The 16,578-nt window shown below is 43.3% G+C and overlaps 1 protein-coding gene across 1 annotated transcript in view; it reads left to right on the forward strand.

Annotated features, from left to right (window-relative positions):
- Positions 1–16,578, forward strand: part of LOC138452928 (NACHT, LRR and PYD domains-containing protein 12-like) — a 716,497-nt gene that overhangs the window by 397,304 nt on the left and 302,615 nt on the right. The window contains exon 6 of the mRNA XM_069605289.1: positions 7,728–7,898. Within this exon, the coding sequence (XP_069461390.1) occupies positions 7,728–7,898 (171 nt within the window). The remainder of the gene's footprint in view (positions 1–7,727; positions 7,899–16,578) is intronic.

Below are 16,578 nucleotides of genomic sequence, written 5' to 3' on the forward strand. Positions count from 1 at the left end.
GACCACAGCAGGGCAGGTGTCTCACTTACAGGTCGTTGGTTTGAGGCTTGTCAGTATTTTGGAGATTTCTGATTCTATTACTTCCTTAAAGGAAAATGGTGGCAGTTTCTATTGGGCTGTCGCCCTTGTGCAGTTCATAACAGTGCTATTTGCCATTACTGTTCCTCTGATCTTGTCGATTTTCTTTGTCATAGCTTCCTGTATGCTGGTGCACCCTTTAGAATCTTTGTAATATCAATGGAGACGGGGCTTGGGGATTCGAGTTCTTTTAGAATTGTAATCAATTCTCTGGTGTTCTATTGTCATATGATAGTTTCTTTGCCTCACAGATGGCTGTTTTATAGCATTTAGCCGCGCTGGTGTGTTTATTTCTGCGCATTGGTTGTTAATCCAGATCTGAAATGCCCTTTTCTTTTGAGTTTCAAGTTTTGGGCGTTTCAGCTGAAAAGCAATCTTTGGATGGTGCTACCTTGGTAAGACGTGTTTCTTCCGCGGCTAATTGGTTGACTGCTTTAGTGAACATGTTCTGATAGGCTTCGTTCAGGTCATTGGCACTGTTAAGATGGGATAAGTTGTTAAGGGCAGGTGTAGAAAGCGTTTCCAAAGCAAATGGAGAGAGCTTCCTTAAATTCCTACATTTTGTCCAACTTCTAGCTGCTGAGTTTTTAGTGGACTTGGAGATGAAAGGCAGGGAAAAGTGTACAAAAAAGTGGTCCGACGAAGGGCAAGGTATCATCTCAATATTCTTGAGGTCGACCTTGTGTGTGAGTAGCCAGTCCAGAGTTCTTCCTTTGTTATGAGTGGCTGACTTGTTGGTGGAACTCTAGCTCTGACAGTGTGGAATTGACAAGATTAGCCATGTTGTCTCTGGGGTCTGAAAGTCCCAAGTGCAGATCTCCAAGAACAATGAATTTTGCTGAGGGTTTGAGGAGAGGGAGAATCACATCACTTAGAAGGATAAGGAAGTCGGGCATTGTGTCAGGGGGGTGATAGGTAAGGATTATGTTGATAGTGGTATTAGGGTCCATGGAAACTTTGGCGAATAAAGTTTTGCAATTAGCCAAGGAAATGCCAGAGATATGGTGAATCTGAAGAGAGGTTCTATAGATCAAAGCTACCCCACCCCCTGAACCATGTTGACGATTTGCACAAAGAATCTTATACCCTAATGGTATCGATAAGACAACTGCCGGTCTGGCAGCATTGTGAAGCCAGCTCTCTGTAATGGCACATAAACCAATATCATAATCCTTGATATATTCCGCCACTTCAGTGGCGTGCCTGACAAGTGAACGGGTATTAAGCATCATGCATGCTAGAGTGTCTTGCTTTTGAAGCAGGGGGCACTGATCTGTCCTAAATTGATTATTGGCGGGCCTAGGCTGGGGCAGGTCAGGAGCTGGCAGGTTAGAGAAGGACGCATGACATTGTGTCACGTTGGTCTGTGAGTTCTTGCCACTAGACAGTAGGGCTTCTTCTGAGTCTGTCCCTTTTATGACCTCTGTGATTTTAGGGTCACCCTGGCTAAAGGGGGGCAATAGAATAGGTAGTTGAAGCTTTTGGTGACTCCCTGCAATGCTGGTTGGGCACAGAAGGGACATACCAAGATATTTCTGTGAAATGCAGGACCTTACATCGGTGCTCTGTGTGTGTAGAGCCCCTAGTTCAAACATTGTCATGTGGCGAAGAACGGGTGGAGGTAAAAGTGTAGGTGTAAATGTCTTTCTATACCTCTATCTCAAACTCCCTACTTCTCTAGCTCTCTCTATCTATCTCTGTATTCACTGAAAAACCCCTTAGTTACGGTGCAATTAAATTGCACAGATTTAATGCAACAAAACGCTTGAAATTCAGCAGTTGTGGGAAATGTGGGATGTCATGACCAGCTTAACTCGTCTTGCTCCCGTTCATTTCCCCCATAATGCTTTGTCCCTCATAGTGCCATTTTGTATGTCACTGTGAATCCCTTCTCTTATAATATGTATGTGCTCATGGACTTTGCAGAGGGAAGGCAGCAAGTTAAGCCGGTCATGACTTCCCACATCCGCTGAATTTCAAGGGTTTGTGTTGCGTTAAATCTGCTTAACATATCTGTGGTTTTTCAGTGAATTTCAATGGTTTTGTTATATAATGTTTTTTTGAAGGGCCACTAGCATGCCGTGTCCACTGTCCATGTTCCCCCGAATGAGTCTTTTGAACCCACTAGATGGCCACAGACGGCCGTGGCCACTATACATGTCTTTCGGGCCCACTAGCCTTCGGCCTTGCCCGCTGTATATTATAAAACACTACCTTTCTTTCTCACTCACTAGCCATGACCTTCGTGTATGAACATTGGCCCCTTTGACCGCGGCCCTTAACATGTTACCCCAATAGCTTTCTTCTGGTTCCACTAGCCATGGCCTTCAGCCGAGGCCACACCACTAGGTTTCCTAAACGGCCCTCTAGCCATGGCCTTCAGCGATGGCCACACCACTAGGTTTCCTAAACGGCCCTCTAGCCATGGCCTTCAGCGATGGCCACACCACTAGGTTTCTTTTGGGCACACTAGCCATGACCTTTGGCCATGGCTAGAGGCCACGGCTTTCGGTTGTGTCCACTTTTCATATTGCACCCCTTGACATGTTGCCCCAATTGGTTTTGTTGGGGCCCACAAGTCATGGCCTTCGGCTGTGTCCTCTTTCCATATTGCACTATTTGGTTCCTTAAAGTAACCCAGTACCCCCACCTCACTGTAGATGTAAAATTCCTTTTTTTTTGTTTTAATCTCATTTTTGTAGCTCACCCTTTTGTTGTAAAAAAGTTTTTCTCCCATAACCACGTTATAGTAGCAATGTATTACAAATAACCCTGGTTATACACACATTCCTGCAAATAATCGTGGTTATATTCATGTGACAGACTTTCATTCCCGATTCCGTTTTCTACTATAACCGCAGTTATCCCCAGTAGAAACCCTGGTTGTGCAAAAAGGTTGGAGCTCTTAACTGGTACCCTAGCCCCCCTAACCAACTCCCCAATTACTCATGGTGTACTCTTTTCCCCCTCCCCACCTCTAGCCGGATGCCATTTCATCCTTTTTCCTCCACCAAATGGCATTTTTTCCACTTTTAATTTTCGGCTACTCTTGGCTATACCAGTTATAACCCAGATTATCTCTGCATCGAACAAAAAAGAAAAAGGCGGCTTTTTCATTTCTGAAAAGCCTCTCTGCCTCTGTGCTGCATAGCGCCATTGGAGATATAGCTATAATTTTGGGAGAAGGGGGAACTCCCTTCTCCATCACATATTTTAGCATCAACTGGACTGAATAACCCCAGACCCCTCCTGGAAATCGAGTCAACGCTTCGCACCCAAGAGGTTTCGTACCTGGCCCAATTCCCTCCAGCAGTTTTGCTGTTTTGCTGTCAGCAGACATTATTGGGGAAACGGATGGGAGTAGGCCGAAAACTGTTTATTTTTGCTGTCTTAATAACATTTTCATTTGTTTGCAAAATATCAGTCAAATCCGTCATGCAACTGAAAAGTTATTAGCAATTTAATTTGTGGGTTTACTATGGACCTTGATACTCGACTATAGTGCAGCGACCGCCACACTATAATCTAAATATGTCAGTCTCTCTGTATCTCTAGCTCTCCATTGCTAGCTACCTCTATATACATATCTCTCTGTCTATAGCTTTATAACTCGATCCCCCTATCTCTCTGTATATCTAGTTCAACATTACTAGCTACCTCTATATATATCTCTCTAGCTCTATATCTCTATCCCTCTATCTCTCTGTATCTCCATCTCTAGCTACCTATATCTCTCTCTCTCTATTCATATCTCTCTATATCTCAAGCTCTGTCTATCTCACTTAAGCGCTCTCTATATCTCTAGCTCTCCATTGCTAGAAACCTCTCTATCCATATCTCTCTATAGCTCTATATCTCTATCCCTCTATCTCCCTGTACCTCCATCTCTAGCTAACTATATGTCTCTCTATATTCATATCTCTCTATATCTAAAGCTCTGTCTTTGTCACATCAGCTCTCTCTATATCTCTAGCTCTTCATTGCTAGATACCTCTCTATCCATATCTCTCTATAGCTCTATATCTCTATCCCTCTATCTCCCTGTACCTCCATCTCTAGCTAACTATATGTCTCTCTATATTCATATCTCTCTATATCTAAAGCTCTGTCCTTGTCACTTTAGCTCTCTCTATATCTCTAGATCTCCATTTCTAGATACCTCTATATCCATATCTCTCTATAGCTCTATATCTCTATCCCTCTATCTCCCTGTACCTCCATCTCTAGCTAACTATATGTCTCTCTATATTCATATCTCTCGATATCTAAGGCTCTGTCCTTGTCACCTTAGCTTTCTCTAAATCTCTAGATCTCCATTGCTAGATACCTCTATATCCATATCTCTCTATAGCTCTATATCTCTATCCCTCTATCTCCCTGTACCTCCATCTCTAGCTAACTATATGTCTCTCTATATTATTATATCTCTATATCTCTAGCTCTCCATTGCTAGCCACATCTATATCCATATCTCTCTATTGCTCTATATCTCTATCCCTCCATCTCTCTGTATCTCCATCTCTAGCTACCTCTGTCTCTCTCTATATACATACCTTTCTATATCTCGAGCTCTGTATATCTCACTTTATCTCTCTATATCTCTAGCTCTCCATTGCTAGATACCTCTATATCCATATCTCTCTATAGCTATATATCTCTATCCCTCTATCTCTCTGTACCTCCATCTATAGCTACTGCTATCTCTCTCTATATTCATATCTCTCTATATCTCTAGCTCTGTATAGCTCACTTTAGCTCTCTCTATATCTCTATCTCTCCATTGCTAGATACCTCTATATCCATATCTCTCTATGGCTCTATATCTCTATCCCTCCATCTCTCTGTAGCTCCATCTCTAGCTAACTATATCTCTCTATATATTCATATATCTCTATATCTCTAGCACTGTATAGCTCACTTCAGCTCTCTCTATATCTCTACCTCTATATCCATATCTCTCTATAGCTCTATATCTCTATCCCTCCATCTCTCTGTATCTCCATCTCTAGCTAACTATATCTCTCTATATATTCATATATCTCTATATCTCTAGCTCTGTATAGCTCACTTTAGCTCTCTCTATATCTCTAGCTCTCCATTGCTAGATACCTCTATATCCATATCTCTCTATAGCTCTATATCTCTATCCTTCTATCTCCCTGTACCTCCATCTCTAGCTAACTATATCTCTCTATATATTCATATATCTCTATATCTCTAGCTCTGTATAGCTCACTTTAGCTCTCTCTATATCTCTAGCTCTCCATTGCTAGATACCTCTATATCCATATCTCTCTATAGCTCTATATCTCTATCCTTCTATCTCCCTGTACCTCCATCTCTAGCTAACTATATCTCTCTCTATATTCATATATCTCTATATCTCTAGCTCTCTATATCTAGATCTCTAGCTCTCCATTGCTAGCTGCATCTATATCCATATCTTTCTATTGCTCTATATCTGTATCCCTCCATCCCTCTGTATCTCTATCTCTAGCTACCTCTGTCTCTCTCTGTATTCATACATCTCTATATCTCTAGCTCCCTATATCTAGATCTCTATCCCTCTATCTCTCTGTACCTTAATTGTCTTCTATGCCCGGTCAAAGTAGGTCGCCATTCACTAAGTTCGCTAGCTTATGCCGATGACTTGGTGTTGGTCGACCACACACCGAGCGGACTACAGAGACTTGTTGAATCACTAGGGAAATATGCGAGCCTAAATGGCTTGGTAATAAACATTGAGAAGAGCAAGACGATGTTTTTTTTCCCAGAAATCCTGTAGGCGCAGAAATGATCCATGCACCCTGAATGCTGAGAGGCTTGAGAATGTAGATAGCTACAAATATCCGGGTCTACATATACAAAGCATATGGGAAGTGATAAAATGTAAATGTAATGCAATGATTAAGATGATAAATCGCTTTGTAATGAAACAATGCGGGATGTCATTTCAGACTGTTTTGCTACTTTACTAAAAGAACGTTCTATCAATTCTATTTTATGGGGTGGAAATCTGGGGTGGAAATTACTTAGATTCCCTAAGAAAATATGAAGCAAAAGTATTATGCAAGCTGCTTGGGCTAACCTCGACAACACCAATTGAATGATTGTATCCTGAGTTTGATGCAACAAAAAAAACAATTTTATTCTGTGATAAATTGCTAAAAATTGGATCTGATGCAATGATTGGTGCATTCATATCGGCCTTTTGCGATCTTGATAACAATCTCACAATGGGCACCCTGGGTAAGATGTTTCACACTTGCATGAAATGGCAAGTAGGATGGATATTGAGGGACGAAACAGGGTGGTGCTGTCTATATTAGGAAGAACTGCCTTAAGAAAAACCATATTGACCACAGTAGAGAATAGTATTGAATCAATCTGCTCTCTGGCAAAAACTGTACTTCATTCTGTGACATTGTAGATGTACATTTTATTGGAAATGTGTTGAAATTAGACAGATATTGATTTAATGTGTTTTTTATCAGGTGTAACTGTTTTCAATTTTTAGTCGTTATATTTGATGACCCTTGTGTGGGATAATCGTGAAGATGAGATGCATTTGTGAGTTTTAGCAATTGTTGTTAACCACCAATGATGTGTGTTTTTTATCTGTGTATTGTATTTAATGTTGTATATACAAGGCGTTTTTTTGCCATACATGTAGTAAATAAATAAATAAAACATCCTTTCAAAAAAAGGTGTTTTACTTTCTAAATGTGTTGGACAACGGTCATTCATTTTTTTCAATGGAATGCCACATTTGGATTTTGTTTTGGTGTTGGCATGACTACTGCTGATAACTCAGATCACTATTGACTATATGTATGATTTTATGTTAAATTCTCATCAATGGATGATGATGTGCCGGTGATTTGAGCTTATCTATACATGGTTCAATGTTATATGTAATGATTTATTGATAATTTTAGCGTAATCATAAACCTTGAAAACGACAGGTGGTCGAAAAAATACGTGTCGGCTGATTGAGTGCAACTAATAAAACATCTAATACAAGACTCATTGAGGCATATGTTTCTGTTCAAAACTTACTAGAAGATAAGCGCACACGCCTAGGAAGCAACCATTTCATGTGTTTCTGATTATAGAGAGAAGGGGGTGAGTCTCTGGTTCACTAGGCAATGCAGCTAAACCATCAGAAAGTAGAACCAAGAACAATCTAAACCTAAGTGCACCTGCTACCCAGGCCACCCTAAAATTCTGTAACTCTTGTGTGCCCAAGGCACACCCACTGAGAACCTAACCAGAAAGACTGCTCGGTGATACTCTCTGGAGGTAGGTTCTCCCTGAGTCCTGGATTTTATTGTTTCTCCTTGTTTCATCAGTCACCTGATAACACAGCGGTGTCAAATACCCTGCTGGTATTGACTGTTGCTTGATGGTATTGGTAGAGTTACTGTGGGTTACAAAACAGTGTATTCTCTTGTTTATACCCTTTCCTGTTCTCTGGGCTTTGGCACATCATATGATTCCTTGATTCTAGTTTTAGGGCACTCCTTGGAAGTTGGGGCACTTAGAGGCCTGATAGGAAGGTTATTGACTAACAAGAGCTCACTGTCCAGGATCCTGTGTCACAACATGGACCTTCTTGTTTATGTAAGTTCTCTCTGTCTTCTCTCTAGGATGGAAGAGTGCAGTCTCTCTGATGGCTGCTTTGAGGATCTGGCTCATGTTCTTGATGCAGCCTCCTCTTTGAAAGAGCTAAACCTTTCCAAGAACCCAAATGGAGTTAGAGGATTAAAGGCCCTCATCAAAACATTGGCGCAAGCCAACCATGATCTCCAGACTCTCAAGTAAGTACACCATGAAAAGGTTCATGTGAATAAGAACATAGAGAGAGTGTCTTGGCTGTGTGAAGGATGCTGAAAGATGTGACAGTGAGGCAGTCACACCCCAACTTCAGAAGACCTCATTGTCAGTGAAGCAACTTATGTTTGTATCATATTTTACTCTGAGGATTGCAATTTGTGTGAGTCATAAAGCAAATGAAAATGGGTGTTCCACCTTTTCTTTCTTTGTTTGTGGTGGTTTGCTTGTCTGCTGAAGTTCTGTAGATCCTCTATTTTTGGATGTGTTCCGTCAGTTTCTGCATCGTGAGTGCGCCTGTTGCAAGGCCTGGAGACCATGTTTACTCTACAGCCTTACTCTTGATGTACCCCATCTGCTGTCCTTTGTAAATTGCCATCTTTCCAAAACGCCATTCCTTGGCTTTCTGCTCACTGTACAGATCACACACTGTACGGTTTTTCTTTGCTCCCGGTGGGTGGGATGAGCATACTTGGTGGCGTATTCATGGTCTAGTGCCTTCTCCTTGATCTGGCATATTTGCACAGTGTGCTCACAGGCCCATTCTCGTTTACCGATACTTCCTTGGGGGGTCAACGTTTTATCCCGGCCATCTGCTTCCTTGTTGGCTGCCATGCTCTAGTTTACTCCATACGTCAAAGGTTTTAAGGAATGTGGACCCAGACTATCCCGTGTGTCTCAAGAGGATCATGAATGGTTCATTGGTGAGATGTGTGGGACTCTCACTGGATCATTCAGAATGTTGCTAGATCGATGTGCCACCTGCACCCGCTGCAGAGCTCTAAGGAGCCCATGGCCCAATCCGCACCAGATCGGTTGACCGAGCTTTCTCCTCTTATTGGAAAGAATCTTCCGGAGACTGTGACCAGTGCCCAGGGAGGTTTCTTATGTTTGTGTTTTATGCACTGGCTTTGTTTGGAACGTGTGGCTGGCGGTGATGTGGTGAATCCGAAAACAGTATTATACATTCTTACTTTGAAAAAACAACATTTCTACACTGAGTATTCTAAAAGAATACTTTATCATCAATGTTGGTAAGTCCAAAATGTTCTGTACAAGAGCAGGCAAGTACATTTTACTGCTAGAAAATAAAAGGAAACATAGGAGCGGTCTTTGGTTCATTACGAGTTAACTGGGTGTCAGCGCACTACAGTTTTCAAGGATAGCCATACAAAACAGCTCTTCCATGGCTACTTCAGGTCAAAACAGGGAAGTAGTTTGACCAAAGCTAACTTCAATTTAGCTTTGTAATACCCCCAATACCTTGTACTTACCAGTGTTTAATTGCAGAAAACAAGCATTTGGTGGGACTTTCGTTTTTTCTACAATTCCCAAAGCCGGGGTTCCTTTGTTTCACTTCTAATGATCAAAAGTAGCAACAGTCTACCCTGGATGGGTGTTTCCCAATGCTACAGCTCAACGGGTGAGCCCAAAGGCCAACTGTTACAATTCGAGAACTTCACGGTTTGGTGCTTTTTCTTATTTCTGATTGTGTTCAGACACCTTATCACTTCTTCTCGCAGAAGGAGCAAAATATTTCTGGGGAGATCTTTGAAGTCTTTTCTGCAGTCTTAGTGTAATTTGGCATCAAGTCAGGACACAGGAATATGGCCAGAGCTAGAAGATGAACCCTCTGTGTTGTAAATGTTTCTGTTCAGCTTCTTGTAGAGTTTCTTGCACCGGCAAAAGTCTGCTGCAATGCCCTCGGTGTTCTTGGTTGTCCAAAATCCTGGCTTTATCCTAACCCACCGAGCATGCAGAAAAACATCTCAGGACAGGGGCAACTCAAGGTCGTGCGGCTCGACTGGTCCTGCATGCCAAGGAAAGGAAGCACTGGTCTTGGTCCTTCTCTGATTTATGGAAGTTGATTGGTGTCAATGGCGAAGCTACACCTTCAGATTGAGTCTTGAAACTGTGCTCTGTCCAGTAGAGGATCCTCACAACTCCAAAGGTCCAACAAGGTACTGTTGCAGAGGTTCGATAGAGAGATTAGATTTGGAGGTCAGCCAATTACAGGGGTGCATCAATTTTAACTTTTGATGAACACCCACCCATTGGTGGGATGACCTACAGAACTCTCTTGGGCATCTTTCCAGGCTTCCTGTACCGGTGTGGACTGTAGGTTGATTCTTGACAGTACAGGAGGCCATATTGGATCTGGCTACAATACCTTTCAACCTACAAGACACGGTGAAGCCATGGACTATGTGATGAATGCCCCCGCCTTGTTTGAGGCCTTCTAATGGAGTGGGGAACTGGGTCGGCTGCCTCCCAGAACAATTGAATGATGGACTGGGAGGGCAGTCCGGGGAGGCCTACCTGGTCCCCCCAGCAGGCAGGGTACCATCACTGGTAAACCCCTACTGTTGCTGGCCCTTTAAGGAGGAGAACTGTATGGCAGGAAACCCAAAGACCCTGCAACTCCTGAGGGTCTTGATCATATACAATAACATCCAAGAACAAGAGACACTCATAAATACACGTGTTCTGCTCCCACCCAACCCACTGGGCCTCATCACGAGTTTGGCAGTAACCCTTAAATCCGGCGGTAGTGCTATTACCGCCGGATTTAAGGGTCCGCCAAATCAGGGCTTCGGCAGATTTCTCCCCAGCTCTGACCTGGGGGGAAATCTCCGAAAATTCACGCTCATACCGCCAGCGGGATATCCGCCGGCGGTATGAGCGTGAAAATTTCCCATTGAGCCCAATGGGGAATGGGGCATTCCTGAATGGGCTCAGTAGGGAATGGGGACTTCCATTACCTACCGCCAAACCCATGATCCGGCGCTAATAGCGCTGGGGGGTTTGGTGGTAGGGCAGATAGCGCCAGCGCTATTAGCGCCAGCGTTACCGCCTAACTCGTGATGAGGCCCACTGTGTTCAGCAGGAAAGAAAGTAATTGGTGATGAACCTTCACAGAGAAACGATTCACCAAAAGCACTTGGCTCTACTCCCATCGAGTGGTCCATGCGCCACTCCAGTCATACCTAAAATGGGACACAGGCCATTCAAAGCCGCAGTCCAGCCTACATGCAAGTTAGTGCCATCAGCCAAAACAAACAATAGAGCCACAACAACTATTCAAAACACACCAATGGAAACGCCCCACACATGATAGGACACATATAACAACCCTGAGCGCAGCAGGTGGAGAAATGTGCAGTACAGCAGAGGGTGGGGGAGGGGGAAACACAAGGTGGTGGAAGGAGAGGAGTAGCTGAGGGTGGAAGGAGTGAAAGAACAAGTGTTGAGAGGAGAACCACAGGTAGCGGCCACCAAACAAGCCAGAAGCAGCTGGTGAACAGGAGGAGGAGAACACTAACAAGGGTAAAACTTATCAGTAAAGAGTGCAAGCATTGCCCAAGGCAGGTGGCAATACTGACACCCTTACCTGAACAGCCGGGGTGGCCTCCTCAGCCCTAAAGCTACAGCAATGGTTAGACCTTGTACCTAAGGCACAGTGAGGCTTCAGGGACTGCAGGTGATCATCTCCCTACTGCATCTAGAGAGATGACCAAGAGAATGTGTTAGAAGAAATGTTGAGTGCTGGGGAGTACTCTGGTATACGGATAAACATTGTGATGAATCCAAGGAGTTTCACACCTCCCCTCAAGCAGCTGACACCCCTTTGGGACTAGTGAGGTGAGCCCGCTACACTAAACATCCCCTAAAGGACAGGGTAAGAGGGATACTTCTGTAGAGAGATTTACTTAAGTCAATGTAGAGGAGCAGGTGGACATGGCAAACCTAGCCCCTGCCCCCTCACCTCCATCATATTGGAACAGCAGGAGAAGAGCCCCATGTGGGACACCAGGTATCATCCCAATACTGCATCAAGTGTATGAGAGAGGATATGCAGTAAGACAACCGTACCGAATGTGCCCCTGCATTGAAAGAGTGGAAGGATGTCTGCATACACCATAGGACATCGAAGAGCTATAAGTGAAATTGGACGAAGGCAGAGTGAGGTAATGAAGGGAAAACACGAAGATGCACTGAAACAATATACAAATACTTAAGGATTAAGATGCAACTAAAGTAACAAGAGAAATATGTAATCGAATATGAAGAAATCATATATGCGAAGAAGATAAAGTAACCTGCAGCCTAATAAGTGTATAGGCGCAGAATCACAAGGTAGATGCGAGTTATAGAAGCCTGCTGCAGAGGAAAACATAACATGGCTAGAGCGGCCACAATGGAAAGGTGGACGTCAGACTTGTAATAAAACCAATCAAGCAACTTTAGAGAAGACCAGGGCTGCAGAGTCAGGAGACAGTGGAAAAACAGCTTTGTGTGAGGAATAAAGAGGAGTCTATTGGCCTGGGATCAAGGATGCTACTTCAAGGAATAATTGCAAGGCACAAGGGGAGTCAAAAGGTAAGCCATGTATGTAAGGCATGTTTCTCTAAGATTAAGCAAAGAAGAAAACATCTGCACGTGGCAAGTATTGGACAATCAAAGGTGCGAAAAAGCCTATGCAAGATGGAGTGAGCAAGTCTCCAGAGGCCAAGAAAAGTAATAGCACCCAGCTTAACTAAATCAAACAGCAGTAAATAGAAGGACGAAATCGACAAAATCGTTGTCTCCTTACACGTGATTCAGAAGTCAAAAACAAGGGCTATTCATTAAGCTCCAGATGAAGATAATGGTGTACCTACACTCCCTCAAAAAAAGTCCCAGAACAGAGGGCAGGCTGCAAGGTCAACTATAAAGAAGAAGCATAGGCTTGGGGCCTGACCGATGAGGGATGACGGCCTAGTTGTGCAAGTGGGTAGTAGTCTGACGTTTCTCTCTGCACCTGAGTTTCGTTATGCTAACATGCTGCTAATGAGCCAAAGTCCAAGGTTGGGGGGAATGCCAACCAATCAGAGGATCTATGTAGCAATATGCTATACATTGTTGCAAAGGCCAACCCGCTGCTGTTATCCTGCTATAAACTGTATTATATGTATTCAGAGGTGGTTCAAGGCGTGCCCACTAGATAAGAGGCATCCAGTGACATAACTAATACTTATTTGATATATTGGGGATCTACGTGATTACTATGCCGTGCAAAATTGCGAAACCGAAAATATTGAATTTCAAAATCACGCTGCGCAGTGATCACATGGAACACTTTCACTGCATCCCGCATCCCCCTACAGCTTCCCCCCACATACCTTTTTCAGCACAACACACAGAAGTATGCCACCGACTCTCCTCTATCCCTGCAGCGTCAGTTCCCTCCCACTAACGTGAGTCGGAGCTGGTGCTGCAGGGTCCCTTTTTCAGTTTTTCTTTTTTTATTTTCCCCCACTTCCAATGCCATGGAAGTAGGGGACACCTCCGCAACCCCCGCTGCCCTTGTTTGACATTTTGGGCATTGTTTTTTTATACATGTCAAATGCTCAGTAAATGCGCATTCAACATTTTCTTTTCATTGTTTTCGTATGAAACGTATGTAGGCACATACCTTCCCTTAACCAATCCCTCCCTTCAATCGTTTTTGAAGTTTGCCACAGAGAATGACATCATAGATGACGTAAATTGAGGTTCGAAAACTTTGTGTAACCAACATTGAAGTGTCAGTGTGCGGACTGCAGTTTGTTGTTTGCCAGATTGCCCTACTTTATTCAAGCTGACAATAAAGTAGTACTTTGCCATATTCTTTGAGTCTGTCCGGTTATTTGGGTCTGAGATCCTTATTAGTAATTCCATCTAGCACATGAGACACTTCAAGGTGCTGGAGCACATTTTAATAGCAGAGGATGGTTCTGGTTCAGTCGACCTAGGCCTAGATATAAAATCTTGGATGATCGACGACTTCCGCCATTAGCCAGAAGACTGTGGAGCTTCATGTGGAGAGCGGCGCGCAAGGCACACGTGTGGAAAGAAGTGGTCGACAGGTGCCCCTTTGACGAAATACCTGTCCGCTCCCAACAGGTGCCCCGCGGACTGAAGGCGAACTGGTCGATTGGGGAAGAGTCGATGCCGAGGGACTCGAGCTGAGACACGGAAGGATAATCTAATCTAAGTAGACCATTAAAGGTGGCAAATATAGGGGGAGGGACTGTATTGTAAATATATGTATATAAGTAACAGATTTTTGTGGGATTAGAAAGAGAAGAAATAGATATCTCGAAGGGTATGCACTAAAACTCCAAATAAGGGGTATTATTTAAGGATTCCTGAGGCAAGGCCAAAAAGAAGAGTGCGTATACTCCAAAATGTGGTAAAAAATTAGATGAGACACATTTACTAAAGATAGGAAAGGAAGGCGTACGCAGAACAATTCAAAGTGCACATGTGTATGAGGTTATAAATATGTGAGTATAAAACTTTTATTGTGTCTAGATTAGGAGATATAAAACGATAGAAAAGAAAAATTAAGGTAAGAGATTCTTAAAGTATCAATAATAAAACAAGAAGACAGGAAAAATTGATAGAATGTGTAAATGAAGGAATTAAAAAGGACACCATTGCATAGATTTTTTAAATTGGTTAAAAATGTGGTTTTCTTGTAATGGGCGGCAATTGATGGTGCCTGCTAAAATTAATCAGTGTAGTATATTGGATGAAGTAAATAAAAGACAAAATTATTTGGTAAGTATTGGCAGTCGGAATCGACTTGTCACCATGGGGGACATTCCCCTTTTACATCTATGCAGGACACTGAAAAGATACACATCTAAAATAAGGCAGTACCACGCGAAGTGGGTGAAGGGCACGACTAAAGAAATGCTAACGCTGTGGCCCCAAGAAGGTTTGTTGTCAAAAACAGTATTGTGACACATGACGACATACATGCATTCTACATATAAGGGGAAGAAGTTGCAGAAAAGATTGGCTGTTTTAGAGTTGTGGAAGTTGTACCAGAGCGGGAAATAAGATCCACCTGAGACGGAGTAGATGCTCAATCAGCATAAAGGGGAGGATGTAACGCCTTTGGCTCCCCTTTACCCTTCTGAGAACAAGAGCGCAGATACTGAGAAGCAGGGATTTTATCATTTAAAGGAATTGAAAGCAGCAGCAGGGTATGTTAATCCACCATATGAGCCCCATGCTTATAGCAGTCAGGATAATGTGGAAGAGAACAAAAGTAGAGAACGCAAATATATGTCAACACACAATGAAAGTAAACAGCGTGATGAGCGAAAGGACAGACAGGATAAACAGATAGAGATAGAGGGAGAAGCAAAGAGACAAAGAGATGCCAAGCACAAAACTAAGGAAGTAACGATAGTACAGAATGAATAAATGGGAGGACAGGTAATATTCAAACTAGATGACAAGAGTATGCTGGTCTGGAAATAGCGTTGCCGGTAGATTGTAACGGCCCCTTGTTCCGGACCGGTATAGTCCGAGTTGCTATGCCAGTAACATCGGCATCGCAAGTGACCCACCGCATCCGGGAACAACATTGCCGGTATCTGCAGAGAGACGCAGCAGCCGTGCCTGAGATACAGGCATGGCATCAGTAAGTGCACATTCCGAGGTGCACGTGTTAAGCGGGATATCATATTGTGCCTCCTTTATTGTATATATTGGCCTATGCCCAGTCGCTGAGCGAAGAAAACCGCGTTGCAAAGTTCCGATCTTAGATCGACTTCGCCACCATTTTTGGTATGTCCGCCATTTTGATTTCTATTCTAAAGTGATTCTGTGTTCTAAAATGGTGGACAGTGTTTCCCGCTTGTAACTAAGCTGTCCTGAACCTTGTACGTGAGTCAATGTATAAACTGTCCGTTGGCCGAATGTTTGGGTTGAGTAAAGAGACCTTGTCCCATGCCTGACTTGTAGACAGAGGATTATCTGCGCCAACAAGTCCGATCCGCGGACATACATCAACTACAATGTTATATAAATACTGAACGTGGACACTAGCTGAACTGCATTGTATAGGACATGTGTTAAGGCTTATTGTTAAATCCGAGAATACACTGTTGCCATCGTAACTTATTTATATGCAAACTGAAGATGATCCACATGCACATAGTTGGTCAAGCCAGAAGTGAACTCGGCACGAACTCTAGACCATGTATCATTAACCTGTAGAGGGGCTGGACATTATGATTGGAAATGTATAAAATGTACAACTGTTTAGACGTCCAGTACCACTCACTTCTCACACCGGGCTGGTCTTCGCTGTGATGTACTGGGGGCCAGATAGCTATCTGATACTTTGTTTCTTTGTAAACTGTACAGTTTTAGAATAAAAATATGTGAATCTTTATAAGCCTGTGTTTGGTGTATTTCCTTTTGGGGTACTCAGCCTCGATATTTCCTTTTGCTTTTACAGATGGCGCCCGAATAGGGACCCTCAAGATTGATGCCATCTCGTTGAAGGTTGACGTGGCTATCGGACCGGGATCGGACGGTGACAAAGGGGGCCCCTTTCTTGGATGAGACGCGATACCTCAGCAGCGCTGCACGACCCGATCCCTGGACGGTAAGCATGCGGTCCGAGGCAGCATCTTGACGAGGGTCCATATATCGAGGCGGACAGATTTGCTGAAATCACCAACCACGTGGGACCTTTGTTAGTTCTTTGAAATCCGATCGGACTTCCTTAGGATTTGATCAGGTGAGCCGTGACCCGATTCTTAAGTATCCTGATAATTTGTTTTGGCGTATTACACTTGCAAGTGCAATTATTGACCAGGTAACACCAGTATTCTGATATGC

Source organism: Ambystoma mexicanum, chromosome 4p (assembly GCF_040938575.1).
Source record: "Ambystoma mexicanum isolate Mex_15411 chromosome 4p, UKY_AmexF1_1, whole genome shotgun sequence".
Taxonomy (NCBI): domain Eukaryota; kingdom Metazoa; phylum Chordata; class Amphibia; order Caudata; family Ambystomatidae; genus Ambystoma; species Ambystoma mexicanum.